The following is a 23464-nucleotide window of genomic DNA, read 5'->3' as shown; positions in this document are numbered from 1 at the left end:
TGCTGTAAACTTTCACCACAAAGAGAATGATTTATCAGTGAAAGTTATTAAATAAACTGCCAGCCATGTATATCTGTGAGATAAGTTTTTAGTACACAGCATTGTGCTGGGAGTGATTTAAAAAAAAAAAAAAAAAGAATTTAAGGCAACCTCTGCCTTGCCGGACTTTCTGATCTGGTGGAGCAAGGTGTCTAAATTGTAGTAGTCCTAATCCATGAAGCAGTCAGAATAACTTTGCTCGGCAGGATGCAATTAAATGCCAGATTTTGTACTAAGTACTATAAGAGTTCAGATTAAAGGCGATTCATCCGAAGCTGAAGTACCTGGGAAAGACCTGGTGGTAAAAGTGAAACTTTAAGTGTATCTTTAATAGTAGTTAGTACCAGGAGGTGAATAAAATACACAGAATAAATGTGGATTTAACTTTACTTTATTCCCACCTGGCTAATGTGTCCATTTTAAAGGATTGCTCAGTGTTCAATTCCTTTCTTATAGAAAAAAAGCACAGCCACAATTATAATGACAAAATTGCTAGTAATAGGGACCCAACTGGGAAGAGCACAGTAGAGGAGGAGCAACTTGAGGTTAAGGGGGGGAAGCAAGGCAGAAATAACCACAAGGAGAGCCTTGCTTTGAACATGGAAATATTTAGGATCCCTTTGCAGGATTGACTGCTTTTTCCTTGCAGGGGCATTATCATTAAAGAGATTACAGAGAGTATATATTTGAGCATTTTCTATTAAGATACTGATGTGTAAATCTCTTGGGCACAATATAATTTTTTACTTATTTGAAAATATTGAATTGATTATTTCTAAAATATGACTTAATTGGTTTCATTTTTTTGTAGATTTCATTTAAAACAATGTGCTTCTTAAAATTTCATGGGTGAAGAGTAGAACTTAGCAATACTCAAAAGTATTTTCTATCTTAGACTTTTGGGGAGGTAGGGTCATAAATATCCGGGTAGATGTAGGTGCTCTAGTTTTTATGTCTGCCTTGTAAAATAAATTCAAACACAGTAGAAGTTCCTTAAGCTGGAAAATTTAGGGAAAGCCATTTCAAAGATATATGAATCCCTTTATCATTTTAAAAGAATAGATTTTTGTTTTTTTAGAAATAAGTTATTCTTTTCAGTAGTGAAAGACTTACCTCAATTAAGCAAAAAGTAGATTTAGAATGGAAAATGAGTAGTCTTAAAAATGGAGCATATATTTCTAAGTTTTGAGTAGATTCAGAACTTAATCCGCGTATCAGCTGTTTTAGGAATAAAGGTAAAATCGTTGAGGATCAGATGTGAGAGTATTTAGATGATTGTCAAGATTTTCTGGCTCATGTGTAGTGATATTGAACTCTTTACTTGTGGACTTTAATTTGTGCTTGGTGCTGACCTGATGCTGTGCAGGGACACTCACTACATCCCTTCATTCAGTTTCTCTAATTATCCCCACTTCCTGGGGAGCTTGCTTAGAACTGGGCATGAGTGCTTGTTAGGAAAATATTGGGCTAGCCTGGCTACATGTAAGAGGGTAGTTTTTGATATAAGGTTTATGTATAGATGAACCAAATAAGGGGCCAACGTTGTTTGCAGGGGTTTTATTTAATCAAATTGGTACGGAATATTATGAAAGTTATCTGGCTAGACATGACTAGGCTTGTAATAAATGGAAGTCATGGTTAATATAGTTCTGAGTTGATTTGTTGCACTGTTCTTTTTTTAGTGCACTTTCAAAAAGAATCTGACTACTAAATGATATGTGAAACAATCACATTTGCAATTCTGTGTATATTAGCAAATGATGGGAGTTATTTTTGCTGGGAGCATCTGTTAATGCAGAGATTTGTCTCTTCAGGTTCATGTGAAAATGGCGGACGAGGCTGTCTGTGTTGGCCCAGCTCCCACCAGTAAAAGCTACCTCAACATGGATGCCATCATGGAAGCCATTAAGAAAACCAGGGCCCAAGCTGTGAGTCTGAATGAATCTATCTACTGCAGCTGTTTCATATATAGTGAGCAGAAAGCTAGAGTTTGTATTCAGAAAAAAGAAAAATAAGAAAGAATGATTGAAAATGCTGTTGCAGTTAGTTCATGTCACATGAATTAAATGTGGCCGAATTCGCTACTGGAAATCAAAGGCTTTGTAGCATCTGGCAGTGTTGGTTGCTGATCCTGCAGGTGGCTGTTGGATTCAGCTTTCACACCAGGGAGCAGTTTCAGTTCATTTCCAAATTTGTTAGGGAAGAAAAAAAGAAATCCCAATTAGTTTTGAGTATTAACCCTTTGAGTGTAATAAAAATGTTAAAAAACATCTCTTATAAATAGGATCCACAAGATTCTTGTTTAAATTGTTTTAGTCATTTAAAGTTATGTATACCTGGTTACACTTCCAGATATAAAAACTTTGCAATTGGTAATTATTTTAATTTGATAATGTCAGTAGAATGCATTTCACTTACATGGAGAAGTCAGTAATTCTTCCCATCTCTAATTCTGTTTGAATGTTGAATCCAGGAAAAAAAAACTCATTTCTGACATCAAGAATGGTGTTTTGCTGGTACTGTGTGTGTGTGTGTGTGTTAGATCAGAGAACTTATTATATAATGTTACAAACTATGCAGAGTTATCTCTAAAATTGGATGGAAACAGTCAATACCAGCAATTAGCCTGGAGTGCTTCAATTAATGCTCACATATTTTGTGAAAGAAATGGTTTAGTAAGATATATGTTTAAATAAGTAACTGAATTCATGAACCCATATTATAAGCGTTTACAGTTTATTATCAGAATTAATGAAGGTAGAATTCTTAACCCTTTAATGATAGCTTGTTAGAATATAACCTTTCATTAAATGTTTCTGTAAAATGTGATTGGTGGAGTGAAACTCTTTTCCTGTGATGCAGTTTTTTGAATTCTGTACCATGTTCATAAAGCGTAGTTTAACATTTAAACATCTCGGATGTGTAGCTACTTCTACATTATGATATTGGCTCCTTCCAAAATTTGGCGTTCCTTATAGCAGAATTGTTCTCCTGGAAATACGTTTAATACTCACTGATAATAGAGCATCTAAATTTGTTGGGCCAGTATGATAGAACAGGACAATAGAACTTAAATCATAGCGACATGGTTTGTGAGAGAGGCTAGCATAAAGTGTTGTGAAATGCTAAGTGGGACAAGGGGGAAAGAAGAGTAAATATTAACGGAAAAAAATTCAATGTATACAGAAAAAGTAAAATCAGACTTCCACTTTAGTTTTGATAAAAACTGCTCATTAAGTGGCTGGTGTATTCATGTTGTCAGGAATAAAATATGTTAGCTGGCTTAGCCAGGGTTTTGGAAAGCAGCATTTCCGGAGACAGTAAAGAAAGGGGGAATCAGGAGTTTTTCATTCATCTCACAAATGGTTTCTTATAACCTTGGTCTTTGACCCACCAGCCATTAGAAAATTCTCCATGCTTGTGGCCAAAATTAGCCTCAGAAAAAAGTAGGGAGAGTTCAGGTTGTGTTGAAATAGATGTAGGTGGACAGACAGATTTATAGGTCAATGGTTCTGTTTATGGTTAGGACAAAGGTAGCGTGCTGCGAGTGAGTGTTCCGTTTGCAGTTTCTTGAATTTGGGTCTGTACTCGGGAATGTGAGTTGGAACTGTAGGAAAAGTAACCTTACTCAAGGCTCTTGAAATATAAACACATTCATGCACAATGTTGCTTATAAAGGTTTTGTGATGTGATAAAATTGAAAGTGCTTTTTATTTTTCATTTCTAAGGTACATCCAGGTTATGGATTCCTTTCAGAAAACAAAGAATTTGCCAAATGTCTGGTAAGTTTGTAACGAACCAGAATCTGTTTGTTTATATTTCAGAAAGCAGTATAATGGTGTTACTTTTATAAATGTGGGTAGTGATGAATTACAGATTTTTAAAAAAAATGATTCTATTTATTTATTTGAGAGAGAGCAGAGTGAGAAAGAGAATGAGTGGTGGGGAGGGGCAGAAGGAGAGGAAGAAGAGAGGCCCCATCCCAGGACCCTAGGATCATGACCTGAGGCGAAGGCAGATTCTTACTTACCCAGCTGAGCCACCCAGGCGTCCCTGAATTATATAGTTTTAATTGACCTGTCAATTCTTTGAAAATCATTTGTGAAAAGTGAAGAATTTTTATTCTGTAACCCAGGTCTTAGTTTGGAGAATAAAAGTGGAGAAGTTCCAAAATCAGCTTTATACCTAATGAGTGATACCAAGTTTTTTTTTTTTTTTAATTTTTATTTATTTATGATAGTCACACACAGAGAGAGAGAGGCAGAGACATAGGCAGAGGGAGAAGCAGGCTCCATGCACTGGGAGCCCGACGTGGGATTCGATCCCGGGTCTCCAGGATAGTGCCCTGGGCCAAAGGCAGGCGCCAAACCGCTGCGCCACCCCAGGATCCCAGATACCAAGTTTGTTATATATTGTATGGACTTTTAAAAAATTCAGCTTTTCAGATTCGTAGCTATGTCAAGGAGTCCAGTGATTTATTATTATACAACAGCATTATTTCCCTTTTTATCACTAATTGTGGCATTTAAGATCAAATCTTACTATTTTGTCTATTTTGGGGAAAGATTTTTGATGATCTGAGTCTCTTTCAGATATTACCACCCTGATTGGGTGAATTGAACTGATTTCTCAGGTGTATTTATAACTACATTCAACAAGGTACTGAAACCTTAGTTTTCAGGTGCTAAAATAGAATTTTGAATGTTTTGTACACCAGTTATCCCAGATGATATCTTAATTTATTATTTAATATGTTTTACTTTGTTTCTGTGAAATGCTTGTATTTTGTTCTTTCATAGGTTCAAAATTATTTATGAATGTAATTTTCTAGATGACATTTCCACTTAAAATCAGTAATTTTAATTTGGACAGTTTTTAAGATCCTAGAGTTCTAGTTTAGAATGATCTATTTTAACCAATTGAAAGATTAAAAAGTAGAGCCTAAGGATGAAAAACTGAGGCCTGCAGAAATTGTGATGTAAGGTGACACAGATAGCTAATGTGTCTGGAGAGGGCAAATTAGGTGGAAACAGCCAAAGGCCCAGGTTTATAGATGGTACAGTATAGCCACATTTTCCCATTTATATTCTTTTTTGTTATCTTCTTTGAAACTTTGGCTGAGTTCTGTCCTTGTGTCAGAAAGTGACTTGAATGTGCCTGTACAATATAAAGTACTAAATTTAAGTTGTATAGATGAAGAGTCTAAACCATGGTCAGTGGGCCAAATGTGACCTGCTGCCTTTTTTGTAAGTTAAATTTTATTGGCACATAGTCAAGCTCATTCACTTATCTGTTGTCTGGGGCTGCTTTTGCTCTATAACAACAGAATTGTGTAGCTATAGCAAGACCAAATAACCTGCAAAGCCTAAAATATTTACTGTGTGGCCCTTTATAGAAACATTTTGCCAATTCCTGGTATAGAAGGATATCTGGGTCTCCTCAGAGAAGCTAAATGACATGGTCATTATGTTCATTCATGTATTCATTTGATCATTAAAAAATGTTTGTTATCTATGTTTAAGGTATTTGAGGAAGATATAAAAATGAATCAGATGTGTGTCCTGCTCATGAGGAGCTCACAGTCAAGTAAATCAAGTACACAGATGACTTCAATTCAGGGAAGAAAATATTACGAAGAAGTTCGCATTCTCCTTAAATGGAGAGTATTTCCATCAGGGGTTTCATGTTAGAAGAGTGCAGAATATATAAATGATTACTTTCCTTTCTCATGAATTTTCTTATATCCGCTCCTCCATTTCCCTTTCTTAGAGCTATCCCTCAGCCATGCCAGAACACCATGCTGTTCTCAAACATGACTTGTTCTTTGTGTGGTCCATCCTTTTTGTGACTCTGCTCAGGGAACATACTTGTCCTCTCCCACATTTCCAACTACTGCCTGTCTTGAAAGACACAGTTCACATGTTATTTCTACCAGGATAGTTTCTCTATCCCTCTGGTGAGAAATAATGTCTTTCCTCTGTTTTCTAGAGACTTTTTTTTTTTTTAGATTTTTTATTTGATATACTACTTTACATATTATGTTAAAATTCTGTATTTTTATTTCCTTGTGAGGCAAGAGACTTGGCCTTATCTGTCTTTCTTTCCCTTTTGTTTTATAGTCTAATGATTTCTACATGTTAGATTCAATGAATGATATAGAAAGAATAATTATTAAATTAAGAATTATAAAACAATAACATGCAAGAAAATTTTCCTCATATCACAAAAAGGACTATTTTTTTTAAAAGATTTTATTTATTAATAGTCCCAAATAGGACTGTTTTATAGCCAGAAGGCATTATTGCCATGTTTTGGTTCTCTATGAAACCATGTAGTTCGTGATAACTAGCCTCTTTTTTTTTTTTTTTTTTGGCATCGTGGCAAGATTCCTTTTTGGATATAATTTTCGTAGCATTAAAGTCTTTGCCCGTTGGAGCATGCCATTTAAAACTCTCCTTTTGGAATATCTGGTTATAGGTGGTAAGTTCAATTAAAAAAATAAATAAATAACAGGGATCCTGGGTGGCTAAGTGGTTGAGTGACTGGCTCAAGGCATGATTCTGGAGTCTCGGAATGGAGTCCCACATTGGGCTCCCTGCATGGAGCCTGCTTCTCCCTCTGCCTATGTCTCTGTTCTCTTTCTCTCTCTGTGTCTTATGAATAAATAAATAAAATCTTAAAAAAAAAACCCACAACAGCACTGAAATGAAATTGCCTACTGATTTTTGTTAGGCCCTATAAACGTGTGATTGGTGACTAGCCATTGAAATTCAATACTTATTATCACAAACTGAGTTATTTTTAGAAATCTGATTTCCAGTGTAGTGGTGATAGATTACCATGTTGATGGTGACTTTGCAATGAGAAGATGGAATTTTTTTTTTTTAAAGTTGAATACTGTGGAGTTCCATTTATTGTAATACTGTATCGTTTGAGATATATAATCAAATATGGAGAGGGAGAGAGAGATCAGGGGAGGGGCAAAGGTAAAGGGAGAAAGAATCTTTTAATTTTTTTTTTTTTTTAAAGATTTTATTTATTCATTCATGAGAGATAGAGAGAGAGAGAGAGAGGGAGAGAGGCAGAGACATAGGCAGAGGGAGAAGCAGGCTCCATGCACAAAGCCCGATATGGAACTCAATCCCGGGTCTCCAGGTTCATACCCTGGGCTGAAGGCACGCCCTCAATGCTGAGCCACCCAGGTGTCCCTGGGAGAAGGAATCTTAGGTAAACTCTCACTGAATCTGGAGCCCAACCCAGGGCTTCATCTCAACACCCAGGCCAAAACTAAGAGTTGGCTGCTTAACCAGCTGTGTCACCTAGGTGCCCCTGTTCTGTGTGCTTTTTGTTTGTTTTGTTTTTGTTTTTAGATTTTATTTGAGAGGGAGAGACCATGAACATGGGAGGGGAGGGGGCAGAGAGAAGTAGACTCCTTGCTGAGCAAGGACACTCCCTCCACCTGCCCCGCCCTCCCCCATCTGGGGCTGGATCTCAGGACCCTGAGATCATGACCCGAGCCAAAGGCAGATGCTTAACTAACTGACCCAGGTACTCCTGGTTCTGTGGTTTTTAAATTGCTATTCAAAAACATGCATATTTCTAGAAAAACTAATTGTGCTTTATTGATACATTGTTATTTTTAGTTAACAACCATGAATAATTTCTTGATTTTTCACCCCTGCATTTATGCTATATATTTGCATTAGAAAGTATACAATAAACTTAAAAAAAAAATAACAGCCTTCACTTGGGGCTTTGTGTGGGGTTATTTGTGGGTGCTGGTGACGACTATTCTTTATACTTAATTTACATGCAATAGGATCAGATTATACAATCTGTACTGTACCTGATTTAAACATCATACTTAAAAAAAATAAACATCATACTTTGTTTTTGCTTAAGTCATAGAAAAATAACAAAGCTACAAATAACACTTGTGAAGAAATTTCAGTAATTTTAATGTGCTGAGCCAACAGATTTTATTTCTAGACTGTTTTTCATTATGTATTTATCCTCTGGGCTCCTCATATTCTGAGCAGTAAAAGCAGAGTGATAGGAGGCTATGAGGACTGTTAGAATTAAGAAATATTTTTAGTTTAGGAATGAGCTTTGGGAAGGACAACTACCTGTTCCTGGAAAGAGGAAGTATTGGTTTAAAGAGATTTCATAGGGGCGCCTGGGTGGCTCAGTCAGTTAAGCGCCTGCCTTTGGCTAAAGTCATGATCTCAGGTTCCGGAGATCAAGCCCTGCTCAGTAGAGAGTCTGCTACTCCCTCTCCCTCTGCCTCTCACCCTGCTTGTATGCATACACTCTCAAATAAATAGATAAAAATCTTTAAAAATTTTTTAAAAATATTTTTAAAATTTGTTCATGAGAGGGATCCCTGGGTGGCGCAGCGGTTTAGCGCCTGCCTTTGGCCCAGGGCGCGATCCTGGAGACCCGGGATCGAATCCCACATCGGGCTCCCGGTGCATGGGGCCTGCTTCTCCCTCTGTCTGTGTCTCTGCCTCTCTCTCTCTCTGTGACTATCATAAATAAATAAAAATTAAAAAAAAAAAAAAAGGAAAAAAAATAAATTTGTTCATGAGAGACACAGAAGGAGAGAGGCAGAGACACAGGCAGAAGGAGAAGCAGGCTCCATACAGGGAACCTGACATGGGACTGGATCCCTGGTCTCCAGAATCACACCCTGGGCTGAAGGTGGCGCTAAACCGCTGAGCCACCTGGGCCGCCCCAAAAATAAAATCTTTAAAAAATAAATAAATACTTATAAAAAAAGATTTCATAGTGTTCCAAGTTACTTTTTGAGCTTATCTATACACACATATTTTCATAATATTTCATGTTTTAGTGTTACATAGCATTATAAGTTATGGTAATTAGCTTTATGGGAAATTTGTTATATTAAATAACTTCTATTTCACATTTGGGCCTTGCCCATGTATATATCACTTATAGATGGTGAGTTCTATCCACAATGCTCAGCATTGGGAGTATAGAGAACAGCAAGCAGGTTAGATTTGATGATTGTATTCTTTTATCTCCTTTCATTGGACACTTTTTAACAGCATAAGGATTATAATAGTAATTAGGTATAATTTTTCTATCCATTGTATTAATCAAAAATTGAAAAAAATAGGTATAACATCCAGTGTAGGCAAGTGTACAGGACAACTGTCTTGTTCTTTGGAGTGTAAATTATTTTAGGGTTTGAGGAGGGTGCCAGAAATTTGCTAGTATCTATCAAAATTTAAAATGTATGTACTCTTTGATCTGACAAGTATAGTCTTAGGAACTTCACCTGCAAAGATAAACTTTAAAAAATGTTCACGGTAAGTTTGCTTATAATAGCAGAATTTGGAAATAAATTAACATTTTTTCATCTATAAAGTGAAAAGAATGACCTCTATCTGCAGGGTTGTTGTAAAGATGGGAAATCAACATACATAGAGAACTTACCACACAGTCTGACACTGCTAGGCAAATCATCTTAAGCATTACAGTTGTTAATAATTACTTCATTTATTTATTTATTTATTAAAAAATATGTATTTACATTTTAGATTTATTTATTCATGAGAGAGGCACACACAGAGAGGCAGAGCCACAGGCAGAGGGAGAAGCAGACTCTTCGCTGGGAGCCTGATGTGGGACTTGATCCCGGATCCCAGGATCAGGACCGGAACCCAACCGCTGAGCCACCCAGGCATCCATAATAATTACTCTAGTAGAAAGAGACCTATTGAAGAGTTTTTAGGACAATGAGATGGTTGAAATTAGTACTTTTGCATAATTAATCAGATAGTTTCTTTTGTGAATTTTGTGAATTTAGATTTTTTTCCTGTTGAGATTAATAGTTTGGTAGAATTATACTGCTATATGTATGTCCATGATACTGTAGTTTATGAACTATTTTGACGCATGATTTCTTTCACTCATGCAACCACTGAAGCTGGATATTATGAACTCTGTATAACAAAAGGAAAACAGTGACTCAGGTGCAGTGACCTCCCAATAGTCACACTATGCTAGTAAGTAACAGAGTCAGGACTTGACACAGGTTAGCTGATTTTTGGGTAGGGAACACTTGAAAAAATAAAACAAAAAACTGTACCCTACTTGGCTAAGTTGGAAAGAGAGAGCATTTAAAGAGAAGCCAAAAGTGAAGACCAAAATAATGTTACCCACTTAGGCAAAGCCCATAGAAACCTTTTCCTTCACTTTGTTGTAGTACAGGTAGCACAGGTAGATTGTAGGAAAAGAACTTATGTAGGTAGAAACTGGAAGACAGCATGTTGCTAGGTTTTCTTCAGTTATGGGGTTGTAATCCATAGAGTCTTATTAGAGTTTGGAAGTATGTTAGAAGTGCTTTGTAACTAATACAATAATTTTGAAGTTAGGAAGTTGGCCAATGGTTTCATTTAACAATATTTTTGTTCTTAAAATAGTATAGAGTAATTTAAAGGGATTCATATGATACCTATTCACTTGTAGTTGTAAAAGCTTTTTTTTCTTTTTTTTAAAGTAGGACCTTGCAAGTCCAGAATTGTATATAACTCTGATTTTATTTATGTGGGCTGTGATCTAGGTAACTCACTGAAGTTTTTTGTCCATGGCTATTGAAATTTATTTGTATTATGGCTTAAGAGAGTTGAGAAATATGGGGCCCCTGGGTGGCTTAGTTGGTTGTGTGTCTGTCTCTTGATTTTAGCTCAGGTCATGATCTCAGGGTTGGGAGATTGAGCCCTGCCTCTGGCTCCAAGCTGGACATGGAGCCTGCTTAAGTTTCTATCTCTTTCTCTTTGTCTCTTCCCTCTACCCCTCCCCTTTACTGCTGCCACCCCCTCTTCCACCCTTGTACACTTTCTCTCTCTCTTAAAAAAAGTTGAGAAATGTTATTAATACTAGTGTATTTTATAGATACAGGTTTAGCTACATTTTTGTAGTGTTAGTAGAATTCACATTTTGGATACAGGTCTTTGATTTTATTATGTTAAAATTAAAAAATTTTTGAAAGTGTAAAATCTTAAATTTAAGTCACATGTATATGTTGAAAGAGGTTTCCTTCATCTGTGAAACTCTGACCCCAGCTTCCAGTTTAAATCCCCGGAGGCTACCACTGTACCACTGCAACCATATTTATATCCTTTTGGAGTGAGGGAGTGTGTGTTATAATTTTGCTATAGATTTGTTATGTAGGGTACTCTTATTTGCCGAAGTAGGATTTTTGTGTATAAGAAAAAAAGTGGCACAGAATGTTTCTTGCCTTCCCCCTGGCTCTTAAAAATAGGTATAGGATATGAACCTTCAGATATGCTAGTACCATTCTTATTTTATCTTCCTGACAGTCTGTGATGTATTATTCTTATCCTTGGTTTTAAGAAGAGAGAATAAGCTCAGAAATAAATGCCTTGCCCAGTATCACATAGCTAGTAAATGAGAGTATAGTTTCTAACAAAAGTATAAATTCCATACCCAGTAAATGTTCCAAGCTGCTTCAAAGATGAATTGAAATGAGATCAGGTTGTTAGTGTTTTCTGTTTTATTTTTTTAAAAGATAGCTTTGGATGGTTCCTATTTTTGCTCTTGGAGACTTTTATCTTTTTGCTCACTGCCCCCCCTATTGGTGTGCCATTTTTAAGGTCTAAAAACAATTATTGTTGTTTTTCTGATCTTTGATCTTGGACACAAGTGAAAGTGTCTTCACTTGGATTTGCTGACTTTGTAAGTAAAGTATTTGAGTGAACTGATAGAGCTACAGAATAGTCATTGATACTTTTTACTGCTTTGTGATATACTTATGTTGAATTAATCTGGTCTCTATGGATTTAGAAGAAAAAGTTCAATGACTCTTTCTTTCTGACAATTTTATATTTGTAATTGTGACTCTTAAATGTCATGTTCAGCAGAATTGATGAAAACCAGTGCAAGTAGCTTCACAAAACCATTGTTGTAACAGAATGTGCTTTGAAATGTTTGAGAACATGTTTCATTTCCTGCATGTTGGATGAGGGTTAACTTCTAGATATTTATTGAAGAATTTGAAGATGATGTTGAGTAGAATGCTCTCCCAACATGGATACTTGAAAAATCCTCCTTTATTTCTAGGGAGTTTAGGATTGTTGGGTTGGGGGCGACTTCAGTAGGAAGGTTAAGAATCTGGGATTTCATGGAAAAAAAAAAAAAGTGATTCAGTGAGGTTGGGATTTTCTAAACTTTGCTTAAAGTTCAAATAGCTTGAATTTACTCAAGCTTTCCTTCTCTTGCTCCTTACTGTTCCCTTGCACTTATTAGGCTAGTCTGGAATCAGAGTTAAAATTCTTGCTCTGCCATGTTGTAGCTATAGGATCTTGGACAAGTTGCTTAATGTTGAACTCTCAAGACTCTCAAGAGTCTTATGCTTACAGTATGCACAGTATGCATTTCTCCATCTGACTCTTTATATTGAAAACATATCTCTTGCAGTCAGCTTGTAGATGGGTTGTATTTTTTAAATCATTCTCATAATCTGCACCTTTAATTGTAGTGTTTAGTCTGTTTATTGGTTTGTCTTATTTTCGTTAATAACGGCTTTACTGAGGTATAATTCCTGTGTACTACTACTCACCCTTTTGTGATAAGTAGTTCAGTGCTTTTTTAGTATTGTCATGCATCTGTGTACACTCACCGATATGCAGTTTCAGTAAGATAGGTTAGCATTTATATGACTGGGTTTATGGCTACCATTTTCTTTTTCTGGTTATGTCATTACTTCCTTTCTGTTTTCCTTTCTTATTTTATTTGGATTATCTTAATTTTTGGAATTCCATTTAAATTTACTTATTAAGACCTTTTACATTTTTTTAAAAAGATTTTTAAAAATTTATATAACAGAGAGAGAGAGAGAGAGAGAGAGCCAGCATGAGCATGGGGGAGGGTAGAGGGAGAGGGAGAAACAGACTCCCTGCTGAGTGGGGAGTACCACCTGTGAGGCTTGATCCCAGGACCCCAGATCATGACCAAAGCAGGAGGCAGGCACTTAACTGACTGAGCCACCCAGGTACCTCAGACCTTTTATTTCTTAGTGGTTTTTCTAAGTATTGCAATATACATCCTTAACTTTATAGTCTATTTAGAATTAATATTATACCATTTACCATTTTTAGGTGAAATGTAGAAATGTTACAATGTGTATAGTCCTCTTCCCCTGTCTTTCCATCGGCATTCTCTGAAATACCATTCTCTGAAATACCACTGTCATGTGTATTTCATCTGCATAGATTATACATTCCATAGGATAATGTCATAACTTTTGCTTTAAATATGTTTGAGGTGAGTTAGGACATTTCCTTCATTAATGACCCAAACGTCAGTCTCTTGAAATTAAGAGTGATTTTCATTTTGGCCTATTTTTAGGGTACCTTGAAGAAATTATGTTTTGTTTTTATTTCTTTTATTATATACATATTTAATTGTGGTATATCATGTATAACATAGAATTACCTACTTTACCATTTAAAAAATATGGAATGCTTCATGAATTTGCATGTCATCTTTGTGTGGGGGCCATGCTAATAATCTTCTCTATCCTTCCAATTTTAGTATATATGGGCCCCTTTTCATCATTATTAAAAAAAATTTGAGAGAGAATGAGTGAGCACGTGAGCAAGGAGAGGGGTAGAGGAAGAGGGGGAGAGAATCCCAAGCTGGCTCTCTGTTGCTGAGCATGGAGCCTGACACGGGGATTGATCCCAGGACCCTGAGCTGTATGGACCAGAGCATATGGTTGGTGAAGGTTTGTGATAGCCAGCAGCAGTCTCAGCTGGATGAGGGCAACCATAGAAATGGAAGAAGTTTTTACGTCTGGGATTACTGAGACATGATGCAGAGAGTTAAGTGGCAGGAAAACAGGTGGATACAATAACTGGCAGCTTGACATGTGCATGCAGAGAGAAGGGGTGTTGCTTCAGTGCTCAGGCAGTGGAGACTGAAAGAACTTGAATGTTATTTGGCGGGAGTTTAATCTGAAGATTTTCTTTGTGACAGTTTGACTCCATTATCTCTTCCCCATAAATTCTAGTAAAATAAAAAAAAAAAATGAGGTCATGACCTGAGCTGAAATCAGGATTTGGATGCACAACTGATTGAGCAACCCAGGCGCCCCACATTTTCACCATTTTTAAGTGTACAATTCAGTTGCATTAAGTACATTTACAGTGTATAACTATCACTACTATTTATGTCTAGAAAGTTTTCATCATCTGAAAATGAAACTTTGCAGCCATTAAACAATAACTCCCTCTCACTCCCACCGGTGCCCTTGTAAGGTCTGTTTTACTTGCTGTCTTTATGAATTTGCCTATTCTAGGTGACTCTTATAAGTGGAATCATAGAATATTTTACCTTTTGTTTCTGGCTTATTTGACTGAGCATAATGTCTTTAAGCTTCATCCTTGTTGTAGCGTGTGTCACAATTTCATTGCATTCTAAGTCTGATAAAATCCATGGTACGGCTGTAGCACATTTTCATCTGCCATCTGTTGATCGTCCCAACTTTTACATGAGTAAAAAGCTGGAAATCATGCTTTTTAATACTCTTGTATCACTGAAGCTTTCAGGAAGTGTTTTTTTTTTTTTTTTTTTTTTGATTTTATTTATTTATTCATGAGAGACAAACAGAGAGGGAGGCAGAGACACAAGCAGAGGGAGAAGCAGGCTCCAGTCCGGGAGCCTGACGTGGGACTCGATCCTGGGTCTCCAGGATCACGCTCTGGGCCGAAGGTGGCGCTAAACTGCTGAGCCACCTGGGCTGCCCAGTAAATGCTTGTTAACTATTTGATAGGTGAGAGAAGTTGCTGAATTAAAACTTGGAATTCTAGAAATAAATAGAGAAAGACACTTGGAGAAACTTCTCTGTGTTTTTAGGTTGTAATGCTGTTTTTAACTTTCACTAACTTAGTGATCTCTTAAAGTTGAATTTCAACTATTTATTTGTATATAACCCCTAAACTTGGAATTCAATAGGAAAGATTTTTTGTTGTTCTAGTGAACATAATAGATTGAAGATTTTGTCAGATTTAATAAAGTACATTATCACCGTTACATATAGTTAATGATGCTTAATGCCTCAAATACATTCTAAAATTAAGCTTTTAAGTGCATGTTTTCTAAAATGGACTGAGGCAGAAATAACGAGATGATTGCTGGGGTTTTGTTTTTGGACTGGACCTTATCTAAAGATACTGTTTTTTTTTTTAATATCTTCCCTTTTATTTTATACTTTTTAAAAATTTTTTATTTATTTATGATAGTCACACAGAGAGAGAGAGAGGCAAAGACACAGGCAGAGGGAGAAGCAGGCTCCATGCACCGGGAGCCCGACGTGGGACTCGATACTGAGTCTCCAGGATCGCGCCCTGGGCCAAAGGCAGGCGCTAAACCGCTGCGCCACCCAGGGATCCCTAAAGATATTGTTAAAAAGTTCCTGAGGCACCATATTGAAGCACAGTGTGTGATATGCTAATTTGCTAAGCAAAGAATATTCTATTCTTATGTATGCACAATTCCCAACATACTAATGGCATATTTGTTTGAACCTCTGAGTATGTGCTCCCATTTATATTTTCTTAGCTTTTTATTTAGTTCTTCACATGCTCATTGTTTGGATCTGAGCTCCCCAAATTTGAGAAATGCAGTGCCAAAAGGTAACTGGGTTACCTCTTTAGAGAAGGTGGCAGCAAAAAACCTCTCTGAGAGGATGACGCTTAAGCTGAAATGTCATGGGAGAAGAGCTTTCTTTCTTTCTTTTTTAAAAAATATTTTATTTATTTATTCATGAGAGACAGAGAGGGGTAGAGAGAGAGAGAGAAAGAGAGAGGCAGAGACACAGGCAGAGGGAGAAGCAGGCTCCATGCAGGGAGCCTGATGTGGAACTCAATCCCAGGACTCAAGGATCACGCCCTGGGCTGAAGGCAGATGCTTAACCGATGAGCCACCCAGGTGTCCCAAGGGAGAAGAGCTTTCTAGTTTGAAAGAGCAAGATTTCTTTGAGTACACTTCCCCTCCTCATTTTGGCATCATTTTTGGCCTTATTTATAATTACATGTCAAGGGCAGCCCCGGTGGCGCAGCGGTTTAGTGCCGCCTGCAGCCCAGGGCGTGATCTGGAGACCCTGGATCGAGTCCCACGTCAGGCTCTCTGTATGGTGCCTGCTTCTCCCTCTGCCTGTGTCTCTGCCTCTCTCTCTCTGTCTCTATGAATAAATAAATAAAATCTTAAAAAATTACATGTCAAATCAAGGACCTTTACTTATCTCCGAATTCCTGTTGTTTATTTCTTTACATACTAGTCATAAATAATTCTTTGCCAATTTATTTATTTATTTATTTTTAAATTTTTTTTTCCTTTTTTTTTCCTTTGCCAATTTAAATGGAATTTTTATATACATTTACAAATATGAGATAAACTTTGGAAAGGGGCTTTAATCTCCTTGCTGTTCACTCTAAGCTCATTTGAAATACATTTTTATTTTTAGAAATAACAAATATTTGTTAGGGTATATATCTTATGTATTTTACATGAAAAAAATCTTACATTGGATGTCTATATATGACAGTATAATATTCATATTTGTTAATGGTGAATTAGTTTTGCAATCTTTATGCTTTGGAGTTATAACTTGGGCCCATATTTATTAGTGAAGTATATAAAGACTGTTTTTTTTTTTTTTTTTTAAGATTTTATTTATTTGGGAGAGACAGAGAGAGAGGCAGAGACACTGGCAGAGGGAGAAGCAGGCTCTTTGCAGGAGCCTGATGCAGAACTCAATCCTGGATCCCAGGATCATGACCTGAGCTGAAAGCAGCTGCCCAACTGCTGAGCCACCTAGGTGTCCAGGACTGTGGTTTTTATAATCATTCCTGCTCTTACTATCCTTTATCACACCATTTAAAAGCAAAAGTAATTTATTTATTTATAAAAGATTTATTTATTTTTTTTAGAGAGAGTGAATGAGCTAGTGCAAGTGCGAGTGAGGTATGTGAGCAGCAGGAAAGAAACTCAAGCAGACTTCCCACTGAATGTGGAACCTGATGTGGGGTTTGATTTCATTACTCTGAGCAGAAACCAAGAATCGGATACTTCAACAACTGAGCCACCTAGGTTCTCCAAAGCAAAAGCAATTTTAAAAGTGAATAGTAGAACAAGATGGAAGGAAATAAGGCATTTAGATAAAGCAAGAGTTTAGGCAACAAGATTGATTGTGAGCATGATACAAGTGGATGATATTTCTCCAAAGGATGAAATTTCTACCTTTAGTAGATTGTTAAATTGTTGAGTACTTATTGTGTGCCAGGTGCTATGCTAAGTACTTGTACTAACTCCATTTCCTTTTTATTTTTTAATTAAATTTTTTAGAGAGAGAGGTGGGAGGGGCAGCAGGAGAGGGAGAGAAAGAAATGTAAGTAGGCTCCACGCCCAGTGTGGAGGTGGATACAGGGCTCGATCTTACAATCCTGAGATCATGATCTGAGCCAAAATCAAGAATCAGACACTTAACCAACTGAGCCACCCAGGCGCTCCTCTATTTGCTTTTTGTAACTGTTCTGCAGGTGGATAGTAATGTGTTCACTTTATAAGTGTAAGAGGTAGAAGGAAGGTGGTGAGTATAAGCAAGTTGCTCAAGGTCATACAGCTGTTAGTGCCAGGGTAAAAAGATTGGAATGGAGGCTTACCTACTCTCTGTTACTCTCTACTGTTACTGGGCTATATGCCCTCTGAAAGAGATTCTACAACTTTTTGCAGCAAAAAACAAAATCTTAAACTGTTTTCAACTTTTTTCCTCACCCGTGATTATGTTTTCCCTGTAAGACCATAATTTTATAATTTGTTATAACTTTATAACAAGTTAAGCTTCTTGGTATCTTCAGATTGCTGAACATTTTGATACCTAAAGGGACTATATAAAGAGTTGTCTGTAAAAGTTCAGGTTTCCTCCCTAAAAGCTAGAATTTGGGAAAAGTAGCAGATGAAATAAGAAAAGCACAAAGAAGTTAGAAAACAGTGGAAGCAATAATGGTGGTTTGTAGTAGAGCCTTTGTTTTATTTTTTATTTATTTTTAAAAAAGATTTTTTTATTCATTCATGAGAGAGAGAGAGAGAGTGAGGCAGAGACACAGGCAGAGGGAGAAGCAGGTTCCATGAGGGAGCCCAATATGGGACTTGATCCCAGGAATCCAGGATCATGCCCCGAGACGAAGGCAGATGCCCAATCACTGAGCCACCCAGGCGTACCTGTAGTAGAGTCTTTAGTGTAGTAGTTCTGGTTACAGTCTGTGGCAGCTACAGCACAGTCCAGAACACACTTGGTGGAGGACTCAGTTTCTAGATGCCTTGGCCAGTGTAGTTTTAATAAATGGGTATAGAGGCTGTAATAGCCTTAACAGAATTTGGTAGAGGTTAAAAACAGCAACGTGGATGATCTGTGGATATTAAAAGATATGAAATAAGGAATAAGAAGAGCTAGAAGATAAAACAGTTACCCGAGGTGCCATAACAGTGACCAGTAATGCAGAAATTCGTATCCTATAGAAGGTGGACAAATGTGTTTACCCCTGAGCAAATTATTTGGATCAGTGTACATTTTCATTAAGGTAAAAGAATGTCAAGAGTGCTGGACTTGTGATGCATAGGCAGGTAAACTTCTGAGTAAGACTCGACCTTGCTAAATGGGACTCTGATAGGAGGAGGAGGAGGAGGATTTGGGTTCTTAGTGAACTAATTATTCTGTTTTGGGGGGATTGTCTGATAATATGAAAAGTATTTCATATGTGCTTTTTAAAAATCTTTATGTGCTCTTGTGTTATCATTACCTCTAACTTATAGATGAAGGAATTGAACCAAATAAAATAATTTTCCTAGGGCTCCTGGGTAGATCAGCCAGTTAAGTGTCTGACTCTTGGTTTCAGCTCAGGTTGTGATGTTAGGGTCATGAAATTGAGCCCAACCTCAGGCTCTGCACTGAGCAGGGAGTCTGCTTGAGATTCTTTCCCTCTCTGTCTCTGTCTCTCTCTAATAAATAATTAAAATCTTTTAAAAATTAGATGTATGTGTGTGCCTGGGTATCTCAGTCAAGGTTAAACATCTGACTTTGACTCCGGTCATGTTCTCAGGGTCCGGGGATGGAGCCCTTTGTCTGGCTCCCTGCTCAGCAGGGAGTCTACTTCTCCCTCTCCCTCTGTCCCTCTCCCTGCTCATGCTCTCACTCTCTCTCAAATTAAAAAAAAAAAGAAAAAAGCAAAGAAAGTAATTTTCCTAAACACATAATAGTAGATGATCACTTCTTTTGATTGAAGTCTATTATTTCAAGCCTGGAGGGTTCTAGAAAGCTGGTTTAACTTCATATATTGGGTGGAAAATTAAGATTTACTCAGCATCCATAAAGAGAAAATAGATTTTTAATGTGTTATTTGTGATACTTATTGGATTAATTTTGAGGGGAGCTTTAAGAAGCTAGCATGCTTTTTAGGTCATCAGAGAATGATAAACTTCTATTCAAACAGGAGCACCTGGGTGGCTCAGTCAGTTGAGCATCTATCTGCCTTTGGCTCAGGTGATGATCCTTGGGTCTTAGGATTGAGCCCCGTAGGGGGCTCCCTGCTCAGTGGGGAGTCTGCTTCTCCCTCTCCCTCTGCTGTTCCCCATGCTTGTGCTCTCTTGCTCTCTCTGTCAAAAGAATAAATGAAATTAAAAAAAAAAAACACACATATATTGAAACATGTTAATATTATAGGTGCTTACATATAGTATTCTTTAGACAAATGTCACATAATAACTCAAAATAGTAAATTAATATATTAATGATACCTTCATTCCATTGCTCCATATTTTGAAATTTTCATTAAAAATATTTTATTTAGGGATCCCGGGGTGGCGCAGCGGTTTGGCGCCTGCCTTTGGCCCAGGGCGCGATCCTGGAGACCCGGGATCGAATCCCACGTCGGGCTCCCCGTGCATGGAGCCTGCTTCTCCCTCTGCCTGTGTCTCTGCCTCTCTCTCTCTCTCTCTCTCTCTCTCTGTGTGACTGTCATAAATAAATAAAAAATTTAAAAAAAGAAAAAAAATATTTTATTTAGGTCCCTCAGTGGCTCAGTCTGTTGGGTGTCTGCCTTCTGCTCAGGTCATGATCTCCGGCTCAGGTCATGATCTCCGGCTTCAGGGATTGAGCAGGGAGTCTGCTTCTGTTCTCTTCAGCGCCTCCCCCTCCCCCTGCTTGTGCACACACGTCCTCTCTCTCTCTCTCTCTCTGTCAAATAAATCTTAAAAAAATATTCTATTTATGAAAACCATAATTTATTTTTTTAAAGTAAGTTCTAGGGGTGCCTGAGTGACTCAGTTGGTTAAACATCTTGCCTTTGGCTTAGATCATGATCTGGCTCCCCACTCAGAAAGGAGACAGTTTCTCTCTCTGCCCCTACCTCTGCTCATGCTTTCTCTTTTTCACTCTCACTCTCTCTTTCAAATAAGTAAATCTTAAAAAAAAAAAAAAAAAAAAAAAAAGTAAGTTCTACATCTAATATGGAGCTCAAACTCATGACCCCAGGATCAAGAGCCCCATTCTGGGGCATCTGCCTTCAGTTCAGGCCCTCATCCTGGGGTTCTGGGATTGAACCCCAAATCGGGCTCCCTGCTAAGCAGGAGGTCTGCTTCTCTCCCTCTGCCATTCCCTCCCTTGTGCTCTCTGGCTCTATCTCTGTCAAATACATAACTAAAATCTTAAACAAAACAAAACTGTATCCTCTTACAACTGAGCCGGCCTGGCACCCCTGAAAATCATAATTTATTTCAAAAGTTAATAACAGATACTAGATGTCTATACATATTTTATTTTAGGTTTTCCTAGTGTAAATTGCAGATGATATTATAGTGAATAGGCTAACATTTTTAGCGCCAATAAATGAGGCTCTGCTTATATAAAGCAAATATTTTATTTTGAGATCTAAATCATTAGTTTATATGATAATTTTTTCTTTTTCTTTTTTTAAAAGATTTTAAAATTTATTTATTTATGAGAGAGAGAGAGAGAGAGAGGCAGAGAGAGAGAGAGAAGCAGAGAGAGAAGCAGAGACCTAGGCAGAATGAGAAGCTGGCTCCATGCAGGGAGCCCAATGTGGGACTCAATCCCTGGACTCCAGGATCATGCCCTAGGCCAAAGGCAGGCCCTAAACTGCTGAGCCACCCAGGGATCCCTGATAATTTTTTTCTTAACAAACTTCTAAAGTTCTCAGTCTTTTCGAGTTCCAGGTGAGCTTTATATAACTAAGTCTGAATTTATTGACTGAGTAATGAAAAAATCAATAATTTAGTATGTTGTTGATTTTTTTTTTCTTTTTAGATAACTAGAGATCTTATTTTCACTCTTAGGAAATTGTTTGAAGTCATGACAACTTTGAAACAGGTCACACAAATCTTAACTAAAGCTGACCATGTTGACAGTCATGTTTTGCACAATATTTTTAGTTGAAGTGTAGAAATTTCATGTTTGTCTTAGCTTTTCTGTCTCTGAGGTATTTTAAGTGGTGACAGGGCTGCTCTGTTACTGTTTTGCAGCTAGCTCTTTTAATTGATGTTGAATTGTGGCTTTCCGTGCACACAGGGTTAAGTAAAAGGGCTGCAGTCATCTAGTGAGCATTTTCCTTTAATGTGCTCATTAGTGGTGGCAAGTCCAGGTTTCAGCACATGCCAGTAATTTACATTTCATTGCCGAGTGGCTACCCTTGTTCAAGAGTTGTTTCTAAGCCCGAAGAATATATATTGGGAATAAACAGAGTAGAAGAATTGAAAGCCAAATACCCTGCCAGGCTTTTCAGTTGGTTCTGAAGCTTCCAGTGGATCTCTGATTAGCAATGCATGAAGCAGGATGAAAATGCAAAGATGAGGCCTACAAATGTAGTCCCAGGTAGGCTCTCCCCTTAAACCTACTCTTTTTGTGACTACTTTTCCATTTAATTTTCCCCAGATTCTTCTCCCAAGGCCAACTTTCTGTTAAAGTGAAAATATTCTATAGACCTAGGAAGTAAACAATAGAGGATCAATCTGCTTCCTTTACCCCTTCTAAGTATGAAGCGAAGTCTGATTGTTATGCAATGAATCCACAGAGGCAAAGGGCTTGATCGGCTTTATGGCTCCTAGGGACCCCATTATTGTGATTGGGGTCTCTGTGGTGATTCCTTCTGGGATTCATTTTTCCCCCTTTGCCTGATTGGTACCAGCTTGTTCTGGCTTTTGAAAGCTTGCATAGATCATTAAAGGGTAATCTGTGGAGGCCGTGGTCGGTGTTCCTGGACATAGCGACAGGAATTGTGTTAATGTTGTCTTTGAAATTGGGGTGTTGGGAAAGATCCAGAAGTTTTCTGTTTGTAGAAAAATTTGATATATTAAAATGAAGCATTTTTAGAACTCGGCATTTTATTACAGGTTACTTTGTGCATAGAGGAAATACTAGCCTAGCTATCTTTAGAAGATTAAAAATGTGCTGCTAATTCTACATTTTGAGTTTACTTTCATATATATGGAAATTTGAGTTGTAAAAATCTAGGTATTGCAAGTTGTGTGTGTTTATCTACTTATTTATTTTTGTGCTGCTTTCCAAAATGTTGAATTTAATAAGTTTTTTCATAATTAATGGTTAGAATCAAAAGTGAATGAATTTATGACTGCAGTATTAAAAGACATTAAAAACCATGAGTACTCAAGTCAGATTATTATTATTTTATGTTAAATTCAGGTTAGATATGATTTAGCTTTTGAATCATTTGACCATGAAGGTATATTAGCCACGGTTTATTAAACCTTTACTTTTTTTTAGCTAGAGTTTTAATAGAGGAGCAACATAGTTTTGGAGTTCTTTATATGTATGAAAGTAAAGATGGGACTTTGAGAATATTAGTTTAGTGATGTTCCAATCAGTACTTGAGGCCTTTGCAAAAATGTAACAATAAATTTACCTTCTAGATGACTACTTGAAACTATTCTTTCTGGATGCTTGCCAGATAAAACCCCACGAGATTAAGTTCTGGAAAATCACTTGCAAATTTGTGGGGGGCTATCAGTGACTTTGAATATTTAACTGTCCAAACTGTCATCTATGTGTGTTCTCTAAGTGCTTTGGATAAAAAAAAAATTAGAAGTTTGTCAGCCAGTTAGAATTAAAGGTGACATCTGCTTTTAATTGGTGTTTTATTTTCTTCCAAGTCAGTAAAAATTCAGTAAGACATGAATGATCAAATTTTGCAATGCTAAGCAACTTGTCAAGCAATGGTAAGCACTACCTTGAGCATTTGTACAGATGGGAAATGTTAAAATGTTGATTAATCATCCCAGCTCTGATTACGGTTTTAGAAGGCTAAAGCTTGTGTAACCATTGCCAGCTTTCTAGTGTCAGAATAGC

The 23464-nt window shown here is 37.2% G+C and overlaps 1 protein-coding gene and 1 non-coding gene across 7 annotated transcripts in view; one reads left to right on the top strand and one right to left on the bottom strand.

The window, feature by feature from the left end:
* Positions 1-23464, top strand: part of PCCA (propionyl-CoA carboxylase subunit alpha) — a 461536-nt gene that overhangs the window by 120043 nt on the left and 318029 nt on the right. For all 6 annotated transcript variants that reach the window (XM_077855069.1, XM_077855072.1, XM_077855071.1 and 3 more), the window contains 2 exons: positions 1854-1967; positions 3768-3821. In XM_077855069.1, coding sequence (XP_077711195.1) covers positions 1854-1967; positions 3768-3821 — 168 coding nt within the window. The remainder of the gene's footprint in view (positions 1-1853; positions 1968-3767; positions 3822-23464) is intronic.
* LOC144288201 (U6 spliceosomal RNA) lies at positions 13537-13641 on the bottom strand. The gene has a single exon (XR_013356173.1). It is a non-coding gene; the product is annotated as a U6 spliceosomal RNA (small nuclear RNA).

This window comes from Canis aureus, chromosome 17, assembly GCF_053574225.1.
Source record: "Canis aureus isolate CA01 chromosome 17, VMU_Caureus_v.1.0, whole genome shotgun sequence".
Taxonomy (NCBI): domain Eukaryota; kingdom Metazoa; phylum Chordata; class Mammalia; order Carnivora; family Canidae; genus Canis; species Canis aureus.
Note: the sequence above shows the minus strand (reverse complement) of the source record. Positions and strands in the feature narration are given on the sequence as shown.